Source organism: Pelobates fuscus, chromosome 5, assembly GCF_036172605.1.
Source record: "Pelobates fuscus isolate aPelFus1 chromosome 5, aPelFus1.pri, whole genome shotgun sequence".
Classification (NCBI taxonomy): Eukaryota; Metazoa; Chordata; class Amphibia; order Anura; family Pelobatidae; genus Pelobates; species Pelobates fuscus.
The window spans coordinates 352,281,253-352,292,679 of record NC_086321.1 but is presented as its reverse complement, the minus strand read 5'-3'; the positions used below and the strand labels follow the sequence as shown (position 1 = coordinate 352,292,679).

Sequence of the window (11,427 nt, the reverse complement as noted above, 5' to 3'; positions counted from 1 at the left end):
CCAAGTTCCCCTTTTTATTTCTCTGTTGTGAAATTATAAACCACTTTATCAGAAATTTCTTGTCTTTTCACATTGAACTGCCTGGGTCTGTGTTTATCTACTGTGATGGACTTCCTCTGAGTTCACTGGTGACCATAGCTTTACAGATTGATGCCCACGTAGCAGTGGTTGCTCTTGTATGGCTTAGTTATACCTGCTATTGGGTTGTAGTTCTTTGTTTTCCAAACAGTTTGGTGTGTTTAACTGCCCTATGTTTGATGTGAGGCTATGTGTTTGGCATGCGCATTAATCGCATTATTTGCAGGATTAAGACTTAAATCCTCACAGATAATGAAGCTTCAGGGGATAAGCAGACACACAATTAGCAAAACTAGTGTTGGGCTTTCATTACCGAGGGTGAGGAAGAACTTAAATAAAAAAGAATCTCTGGGAAAGAAACTATATGTGAAGAATAGGAAAGGAAGTACAGCCAGAAAAGCAATATAGTAAATATTTGCAAAGCATCTCCGTAAACCACTGATTCTGGGTAACATCTCTGCATGGTCTGAATCCATAGGATGCCATCTGCTGCCCGTGTTCTGGGAGCCTCCTTCCTGATTGACTCATTGATAGGATGGACTCCTGGGCACCAGCACAATACTTTTCAAGACCTGAAGAGTTTAACAAGCAGCAGTCAATCAGATGAAGTGGTGGAAGTCCCTCAAAGTACTCCATCAGAGGTAACGGCCAGGACAGCTGAAAATAGCCAACCGGGTAAAAAGTTGTGGATCCAAGAAGACAATCCATCAAAGGTAAAGGCTGAATTTACCAATGCTAGCCAATTTAAGAATGAACTAGATATCCCTAAAAGACGAAAGTCAGATGGAAGAGAGTGGGCTCCTGGGATCATTCATTCAGAAGAGAAACCGGAATTATTTGACACTAATCATTTGAAGGATAACACCGGAACCAGCAAATCCAACAATTCTGAAATTCACTCTATGAAGGTTCCTGAAAAACCCAACCATTCATATATTGCACTGATCTCAAGAGCCATTTTATCGTCCCCTGAAAAGAGACTGCAATTAAGTGACATCTACCAGTGGATCATGGAAACCTACCCATATTACCACAACCAGGTAAAGAATTACACTACTGCCAATAACAGATCATTACCATATCTTCATATTACTACAATCACAGACACCTATTATATTTTCACCACTAAATGGCTTTATACAATTATTCTCAATGTTGATAACAGTTCGAAACAGACAATCGCTGCACTTTAGAGAGCACTTAACAAACAGTTGATCAACAGCACAAAAAATTGTACATTGCACATCTAAAAAATAAACCAGGAAAGGTATGCAAGATGAGCAAGATGTTCCTTCTCTGTAAAAAGGGTTAATATTCAATAGATGGTTATTGAAAGTTCTCGTGACAAGTAAAGAATTAAGCAAAGTAGAGGAAGAAAACAGTTGCAATATAAGACAGTACATAAGTTACAAATAGCCCCTTGTATCTGTGCATTGAAGCCAACAATCCCAGAAGTGTATCTTCATACAGAATTCTGCAAACGGAGTACAAATATGTAAGGTACTATATGTTAGTGCATACCTATAAACAATAAACACCGCTGATCCACCATAGCCATCGGTTCTCCGACCGATAAATTAAGAGATTGGGCAGGCAAGTGACAGATGAGATCAGTATATTCAAATGTATGTATTTTAAGATGAGGAAAACACTTGCAACATGCACTCTAAATGGGGCTATGCTGAGTTAGGTATAGGGAGAATGAATTTGAAATGTCAATGAGCACCTGCTCAGCCATGTGAGTAAAGGTCATTCCACTTTAAATATGGACACTGGTAATTGAAAATGTTTTTAAAAAGCTAGAATACTAGCATTTGTTTATTCTTAAGGGGTAATAATGATCATATTATACAAAGATATACAAGGCTAATATTAACAGCCTATTTAATAAAACGTTACAAAAAACAAAATGCCTTTGAATTTACACCTAGAGCAGAACAAAGGGTTCTTTACAGTTTAAACTTGGAATTTTCAACCTAGAGAAGTCCGGTCAGTGGATAACTGTATATCTGGAGGTGGTAGTTGTTTTGGTGGGGGGGGGGGGGGGGGGTAAAAGAAGATATTTAGGGGTGTACAGTGAAGTTTAACAACCACTTTGAAATCCGGGATTGTGTGGAAAAGTATTTTATCAAACTGTATGCAACAATAAAAAATAGTGGTTGTATTTAAATGGGTTCTGCTTGTACACTGGACCTTAAACACCATAACTACTACAGCTGACTGTAACAATTAGAGTCTGTGGGTATCGTCCCTTCATTCTTTCAGTTGTAGAATTTAGAACAACGTGGATAAAGATTGCATGGAGAAGAAAAACATTTATTCACATATTTTTCTTCAACAGATTACTATTTTATTTCTATATTTTAGTTAGTACTCGTTGGTATAATATTTCAATGTTAATAATTAAATGGGTATCATGTTCCCCACAATACCGAGAAAGTATTCTAAAGAAAACACATTTTTTCATACTTTAATGGTTGCATGCTCTTTTGCCTTCTATATATTGTGTAGTTGTGGGGTGTCCTTGCGTATGCTGGATAATTCACTACAACTGCACAAAATTGCTTCTATTATTAGGAAAAGAGCTGGAGAAACAGCGTGCGTCACAATTTGTCTCTCAATGAGTGTTTCATCAAAGCTGGCCGCAGTGATAATGGGAAAGGACATTACTGGGCTGTTCACCCTGCTAACTTGGAGGCCTTCTCAAGGGGAGACTATCAGAGACGCAGGGCAAGGAGACGTGTACGAAGGTAAATACATTTATGGCGCTTACTGGTATTAAAAGGGCAATCTAAGCACCATAACCACTACAGCTCACTGCATCTACATTCCGTCACCCTTTTCAACCTCACTGATAATGCAGAAGGTGCACTTATGCATGATCAAAGGAGGCTTTATCCGCCCTGCACAGCAATAATAAGCTGAGACCACAGGCTGCGGGACAGACCAGCACTATCAGTGCCATCCAGGTTGGATAGAATTTCCCTCCCTTGTTGTTAAAGCAGAAATGAAATTTCAGCATTATCAGTTTTACCGAAAAGTTATGAGATGTAGGTGCTGGGGAGAGAACTTGGTCAAACCGCTCCAAAAAAGTTTGACAAAAACTATAGTGGGGCTATTGATTATAACGCTTAGAATACTCTTGTAAATCTCAGTATTACCATTCAAGAAAAGGTTACATGGATTGAGTACTGATAGATAGATAGATAGATAGATATTGGCATTTTAGTAACGTAGAGGGAAAACCAATTTTTAGTTTGAAGGAGCAAATTTATTTCCTTTTTCTTTCACTGCATACAGAGTAGTTATTAGAGCAATCGCCTTATAAATGAATGGCATATTCCTGCATTTTGATATATTTATGTCCTTTTAATTGCTTTTTGTGCATGTGGGCTGTATTTGCTTAGCCAGCTCCCACCACGTCTTGTACTTTATCACAAATGTTCTCATATCATATTTTTGATTTGTTTTTATTATCCTTTTGAATATCAACTCTCTCCCTACTCTGCTTGTCGACACAGGGTTTCTTCAATTCTTGGACATCAACCTCACTTTCCGTCTTGCACCTTGTGCTGTTTTCATCAACAACTTTGCATCTGCTGCCCACCGCTGAATCCCCACTCCAGTCTACCCCAAATATACCCTCTTACAGAACAACCTTCCCAGCAAACACGTTGGCCTTTCCCCATGCCAGTGCTCTGGCCTTTTCACCAGATGCCTCCTTATGTTTAACGCAGAAATGAATCGCCCAGGAATAATGTCAAAGACTAAAAAACAGAATACTGAAATGAATCAACTGTAAACTAACTGTATGTATATCTTCACTAAATAAGGGTCTTCCATTATATGTTGTTCGTATGTTAGCATGACAATGTTTTATATAAACTAGGATGGCAATTTGTTTCTTTACTGAATAATACGCCAAGTGTATTTTCTCGCAAATCTGACGCCCACCTTGCTATACCCGCACCCTTTCACAAATCAGTAATGCGTCAAAGTCTCACATCTTTTCCTAATTGCTCGTGAGGTTCTTAACAAGATCTTCAGCTTGTAGCCTATACTTATTGAAAGGAATTAGAGCTTGTGGTTTTAGTGTTAATCTCACCATCTAATCGTCCGGAATCTGCTGAATCTCAAGAAAGAGGCAGCTTAAAATGGACATTACATCCACAAGACGGACTGATGCATAAAACAGAGAACCTTTCTTATTTGGATTGAAAAATGTGAACTTCAGCCGAACAACAGGATCACCATACGATTGACAGATTTGTTTCCATACTAAGGTTGACAATTCTTCTTTAAAAACATACATATTATAATGGTATGCATAAGCTCACAAAACAGCCAAGGTTCAATGTGGCATGCGTTTTTTTCTTTCTATAAATGTAATTTATTAAATAACCTACATGACGATCAAATTGTAGAGAATATGAGCATTAGGAGTGTTCCAAAACCATAGTAGGCATTGATAAAATCATAATATCACATCATCTAAAATAACTTACCTTGGAATTATAATAAATAAAAGAAATCTGAAACAGAAACAGTTTGGGGTTTTACATTTATATACTGATTTTCTCAGTGTTAAGTAAAAGATCAGACATGAAATTCTCAAAGAACTTTTTTTATTTACAGGAAAACATGATTTTGCATATGCAGTAAAATAACAGTGCTAAGAGACCGCTGCTTCTACTGCCAACGGTCCTCTTGCAGTCCTATGGAATGAAGATGGATGGAGATACTAAACTTTTGACCAATTAACCACAAAGTTGGTTTTTATTGTGTGGTATCTAGCATCATTTGCTGCTAATAAACTGGTTAAGTTGACAGAAACACAGGATATTGCCCATAAACCGCCTTCTGCTTTGATCAATTTAGTGGAATGTGCTGTATCGAGGGGCAGAACTGACAACATTGGTAATCTTCAAAACATTCTGCAGTCAAGAGGTCATCTTATACGAGGTCTTACGCTGTGCTGTCTCATTAAGTCATTTTAGCATATATGTTGTGTCCTAATAATAGGTAAGGCCATTCTCAAATGTAGTCAGGAGGTCATTTACGTCAGAACGAAAACCAGCACTGTCTGCACTTACCCTGATTATCTGCAGTTTGAAGAAAACATCTAAACACCTAGAACCCCAGTATTGTCAAATTCAGTCGCTCTACATTACCCAGCATTGACTGAACGTGTCGTGTAGTATGAAGGAAGATGTTTTGGGTGTCCTGTGTCCCTGTCAAAGTTATCATCATGAAATGGTAAAAGAAATACAAACATACATTTCTGTCTAAAATTCAAGCTTCTTATACAAGTGCAATCGGCTGTGAGGGCTCAGGGTAAGTTAAACCACCTAATTAGCACCGTCCTTGTTAACTCCCAGATCAGAGACCACAATGTGCAAAATGTGCCAATCACGTTCCCTAAAACATGTAAACACTGCTTGGCTTTTATTAGCTAATAAGGTGCTTCATTGCCTCTCCTATAAGACAAATGGTAATATCAAGTATATTTCAGATATGATCCTCTACACATCACTTCCTTGACCTGTGGCACATTGCTGAGGCTTTTACTAATTAATGTAACATTTGCTAATTGTCCCAAGTGGTCATATTATAAACACTTGCAACATTTCAAAAACAAAGGCCTCCCTGTTTACGTAGAAAATATTAGCTTCTGCGGAACGCTTTGGACCTAATATGTGCTTTTCAACGACTCCATATCCTCCAAAGCTATTTTTATGAAACCAATATTTATTTAGTTTTATGCTGGACAAAACCCCGTCGTCTACCGTAAAATAAGAATGCAACAGATAAAACGTGTTTTCCCCAGGATTCAATGGTGGTCAATTGGCCACTTATGATGTCTGAAATCATTAAATATTGCATTGTTGCTAATTCAGTAAAAACCTTTTCTGTTATACTCTACACACTCTCATAACTAGCGGGCAATGTCTTAGCTTAATGCAATGTCTTAGCTTAATCTGTGTCTAAAAGTGCTATATCAAACACCAACACCCCATATTGTGGTCTGCAACACCCAGCAGCAACGAGATAGTGAACAAGCCACACACTTGTTATCTTAGGTGCTATACAAAATATTTATTACAATATAGAAATTTCTCAAAATTAGTCCCTACAATCACCAATATTCAGGATTTTGTTTATATACTTCCATATAATCCAAAATGAGTTCGCTAATGGCTTGCTCCTTTTGACAGATCCACTTGCTAGGTTATACGCTAAACTGGAAATTGTGGAGGCCAAAAAAAATTTAGATTTGTTTTTCCAGTTCAGATGTCAACGTGTCGATGTATTAAAAAACAAAATAATTATAATTTATATTATATTATATATATATATATATATATATATATATATATATATAATAGGTTACTGCTTGGCCCCAGCAGCTCCCTTATAAGTATGCATGTTCAGGTAAGTTTCATATATATATTTGGGAGTCCAGGCCAACTCCCCGGTCTTGCACCCCTCTCTGTCACAGTTGCCTCATTCCAGGGCCCTATTTGGCCTTGCTTTGCAAAGAGTCCCAAGAGGAAGCATTTCCCAGGTAGATGATTTAATCTCATAATAGTCGGACCTGCCTAAAAAATTTTTTTTGCCCAGGTGAGGTGTTTGTAAATAAAACTATTGTGTTACATTCTGTGAGCCTTGTAATTGCTGTTTAGTGAATGAGTGAGTGTGCTGGATCTTGTATGTTTTATATGTATGCGTGTGTATGTGTGTATATATATATATATATATTTATTTTTAAAAATCTTGTTTTCTTCTCTGCGTTAACAAAATGTGGACCTTATACTAGGCAGCATTAAGGTTTGTAATTCTTAAAATGCAGATTTATTTCATGAACAATAATAAAGCACACGTGCAAGTGCTGGAGAACCACTGTTTTTGTCAAACAGCTCGAAAAACAGTGTGACATAAATTTAGGGTATATTGATAGCAGAATTTACATTTTTAATATGTTTATTCATTGACTACAAAAATATAGGATGTATAGGGGAAAAAAGAAAGTATAGAAATAACAGTATCCCATGCAGAAAACTTATCGTAAAAGCACAAATACTATTTTCCGTAGCATGACCTGGACATCTGTAGGCCTTTTTGGGAGTGCACATTCTAAAAATGGCATCAGAATACGACGTTATGACTACAGGTGGCCATGTGCCCTACTGTGTGCTAATGACCATCCGTACATAAACTGCTCTCTAGATACTGTTGAGGAGTAGGAGCAGAAACGACAATTATGTAACTTACATCCTCATAAAAGGACCTGTGTTGTGGAGGAGGTGAGTGTTAAAATGGATCTACCGTAATATATTTTGGTTTATGTTGCTATGCAGTGCATTGTGATATAGATTGTATGCATACTATAAAGATATTGTTGGTAATAAAGGATTTAATCAAAGCACAAAAGAGTTCTGATATTTTGAAACACGCGTGGTAAAGGAAGGATGTGGCCTATTAATGCAAGCAAAAATACTGAGTCTTGATACTATCATACTAGATTGGACTGCACGAGAGCTGAAACTTTGACTATTATGATTTTTTTTTTTTTTTTTTTATGAGATATCCCATAAAGCTGTTATGTTACATATATACACCGGTATATATATACACCGGTGATAAAAGAAGATGCTATGCTGTTTATATCTGTGTTTAAAAATAATGTATTATGTGATCCCTTTATTAGTTTCACCTTGCTAATACATTGTTAAACCCCATCTGACCCAAGAACAGCTCAAATTCTTAGTTGCACAGATTTAACAAAGTGCTGGAAACATATCTTTGAAATTCTGGTCCATGATGGCATGATAGCATTGTGTAGTTGCTGCATATTTGATAGCTGTACATTCATGTTGCGTGTCTCCTGTTTCACCACATTCCAGTATCCCGGGTGCCACTGAAGTTCATAGAATTATCATTTTTTGTGAAACCAACTTGAGATGATGTGTGCTTTTGTGACATGGTATATTAACTTGCTGGAAGTAGTCATTATAAGGTGGGTAGACTGTGGTTACAATTGGATGCACTTGGTCAACAACAATACTCTGGTAGGCTGTGGCAATTAAAGATATGTTAGACCAGGCAAAGTTTTTTCAATCTTCTGCTATCCATTTTGGTGTGTCTTTGACAACTGCAGCCTCAGTTTCCGAATGACTCGTGTGGTCTTCTGATGCGCTAGCCCATATAACTTCAAGGTTCGTCAAGATGCTCTTCTATGGTAATGCATGGTTAATTCAGTAACGGTTACCTTTCTGTGAGTTGGAAACACTCGGACTACCCTTTTCTAGATAGATAGATATACAGATATAACTGTGACCCAGGTATTATGGGTCATCAGCAGAGCTCAAAATTTTAAATCCTAGCCAGGGTTAAAACTTAAAAGCCAGGAGAATCCATAACACACAAACTGGGACAAATTTCTACCTGCCAGTACTGAATTTTCACTTGCCAATGGCAGTGGCAAGTGGAACTTTTGAATCCTGCCATCAGGATTGCATTATGTTGGATCGCTTGCAGTTCAGTTCATCCGAAAGTAATTAAGTGGGATTGAGGTCATGGCTCTGTGCATGCCAACCACACCAAATTCATCAAACCACATCTTCATGGACCATACTTTGTGCACAGGAGCACTGGCAGGGTGGAACAGGTGAAGGTCTTCCTCAAACTGTTGACACAAACTTGGAAGCACCCAGGTATCTAAAATGTTTATGTAACCTGTAGCATTTAGATAACCCTTCACTAAAATGGAGGGGTCTAGTCCAAACTCTGAAAAACATCTCCAGACCATTATCCTACCTCCACCCAATGTGACAGCAAGCATTACATATTCTGGTAGGTATAGAACACCTAGTATCCCTCTTGAACAGATTCTTCCATCTGAGTTCCATCTGAGTTCCAGATAGTGAAGTGGCACTCATCACTGCAGAGACCACATTTCTACTGCTAGTCTACTGCTACGGAGTACAGTAACTTTGTGCTGTATATCACTCCAAGCAGTACTTGGCAATGCGTGTGTTGATGTGAGGCTTGTGTACAGCTGCTCAGCCATGGAAACTAATTTCATGAAGCTCCCCACTCAGAGTTTTTGAGCAGACAAACTTTGCAGTTTGGAACTCTTTAGTGAGTGATGCAACAGACGACGGGTGATTTTTACGCACTCTCTGCTTCAAGCAATCAATGTTCCTGCTCTGTAAGTATACGCTGATGTTACTTCTAGATACTTTAGAATCACAATAATAGCACTTACAGTTGACCAGGTAAGATCTATAAGGGCATACATTTTGACTTGTGGCAAAGATGGCATCTTCTGAATTAGTTACATTTAAAGTCACTGAGCTCTTCAGCATGACTGCCAGCATTTGTCTATACGTGAGGCTTAAACACCTGAACTCAGTAAATAGTAGGGTTGTCTGTGTACTTTTGGTCCTATTGGATTTTTTAATGCACACACACACACACACACACAAAACCAAAACCTATAGTTAAAGAGAGTCTGTCATACCCAACAGTACCTTTGCTCTTTTTAATTAGGGTCAAATTCCATCTACGTATATACATTGTGCTAACAGTTTTGTTAGCAAATGTATAGATTGGGAAAAACCAAATAGGTATTCTTCCCACCAGTCAATCAATTCTTCGGCACCACCCACAAGCGTTCTTTCTGCTCTCCATGCATAGCAACCAAAGCGAATATGTTGTGGTTGCTATGGTAACTCCCAAGCCGATGCTGCTAGCTTTGGCTACAGTATATAAGAATGCTGAAGTCCCCAAGCAGGGAAAATCAGCAATGACTACAGGAGGTGTGAGGGAGTACCGGAGGTGGGAAAGTATGGCACGGAAGTGTAAGGTAAGGCAAGTCTCCTGAACCTCGAGAAGGCATTATTTTCCCCTATTATGTTCTTCAATATTGTGCATTTCCTGTATTTAATATTACATTTATTTGTTTTTTAATTAAAGCTTTGTTCCAGATATTGTCTTGTCGCTGCCAAAACAGCCGTTCTGAAGTGCAACACACACACACACAAAGTTGCATATACATGCATATGCTCACACAAGTGCAAGGGATTTTATTTCTAAATTCTGCCGTTAACTCTGTCCCTCAACCCTTGCTGCTTTGCCAGCGAAGCAATGGGGAGAGATGTCTCTCTAGCCATAATAGAATAATGTGACGAGAGCAGAAAGGTACACAGGAGTGTGACTACCATAAATCTCACAGTCTGGGATATGCATATCACGGTGCTGCAAGTTTTAGGAACCCTGCGACTCAAAGTAACATATTACACTGTGATTTTTTTTCTATTGGGTTTGAATTAAAAAAAAAAAGAAAGAAAGAAAATAAAATAAAAAAATCTGCTCATTTAATATATACTGTATATATCTGTATATTACCAATTTAAATCTCTTCAGTGTTTTATAAAAAATGACACCATATCTATATAGATTATTAAGTGCATGGTGAATCTGTTATAATTAGTTATACTGTACAGAGCTCACTAAGTGAACTACCTATATTATAAGCAACATTAACAGTGCAACTGTAGCAGAGCTAGTAAAAGTGCAAGCTACCTATACATATTAGTGCAGCGTATCTATAGATCAATATATGTCTATAAATATATATAAACATATACACTATGAAAAGCCTATAAGATTAACAATACGTTGTGTACAAACAATTCCCACTTACCAAAAATTTCATAAAGAGGCACACAACCCTTTTTTGTGGTCCCCTGCTAAAGCATTCATCCCCCCACCCAAAACAGGACGGTGCTAATTAGGCCACTCCACTACCCTGATATACTTTGATATCGTCATTATCTTTATTTGTGTACATGTACATACACATATATATGTGTGTGTATGTATTCTGCATACATACACATATACATACATTCTTATTTTAGAGTAATTTATTCATATTCAAAAGTAATAGAGTCATTTAGAGTAACGTTCACCGAATAGCACATAACTTCACATGAGATTCTAGGAGCACCAACACGTAACGCTCAGGAAACTCATTGGGTTGGACAAGGAAAGAAAACCGCTTTGCGGTTTAGAAAAATAAAGTAAACGGGTAACCCCTATAGTTTGAGGGACACCCCTTGTTAGTATCAAAACAGCAGTACAACATTCTATAAATGTGAATGCATGTGTGACACTTGGGATAAAATATTGGGCATTTCAGCAATGCTCAAAATATGGGCAATCTCTAACTCGCCCCTGCCAGACTTAGCAGGTCTTAAAATTTTTTTATTTATTTTTGCATGACAACTTGCATTATCATCTTAAAGTTACAATGCATTAGACAATATTTTAGTAAAAGTGTCT

General features: G+C 37.6%; 1 protein-coding gene across 1 annotated transcript; it reads left to right on the top strand.

Annotated features, from left to right (window-relative positions):
* Positions 1-376: 376 nt before the first annotated feature.
* Positions 377-4,590, top strand: LOC134610353 (forkhead box protein D1-like). Its single transcript, XM_063453307.1, has 3 exons — positions 377-1,118; positions 2,656-2,828; positions 3,600-4,590. The coding sequence occupies exons 1-3, from the start codon at positions 558-560 to the stop codon at positions 3,808-3,810; spliced, it is 945 nt and encodes a 314-aa protein (XP_063309377.1). The 5' UTR covers positions 377-557; the 3' UTR covers positions 3,811-4,590.
* The last annotated feature ends 6,837 nt before the right edge of the window (positions 4,591-11,427 follow it).

Excerpts from the sequence above, each read along its gene's own strand:
- LOC134610353 (XM_063453307.1), top strand. The coding sequence starts at position 558 with ATGCCATCTGCTGCCCGTGTTCTGGGAGCCTCCTTCCTGATTGACTCA. Across the intron at positions 1,119-2,655 it reads ACCCATATTACCACAACCAG|GAAAAGAGCTGGAGAAACAG; the intron begins GTAAAGAATTAC and ends TTCTATTATTAG. Across the intron at positions 2,829-3,599 it reads GCAAGGAGACGTGTACGAAG|GGTTTCTTCAATTCTTGGAC; the intron begins GTAAATACATTT and ends TTGTCGACACAG.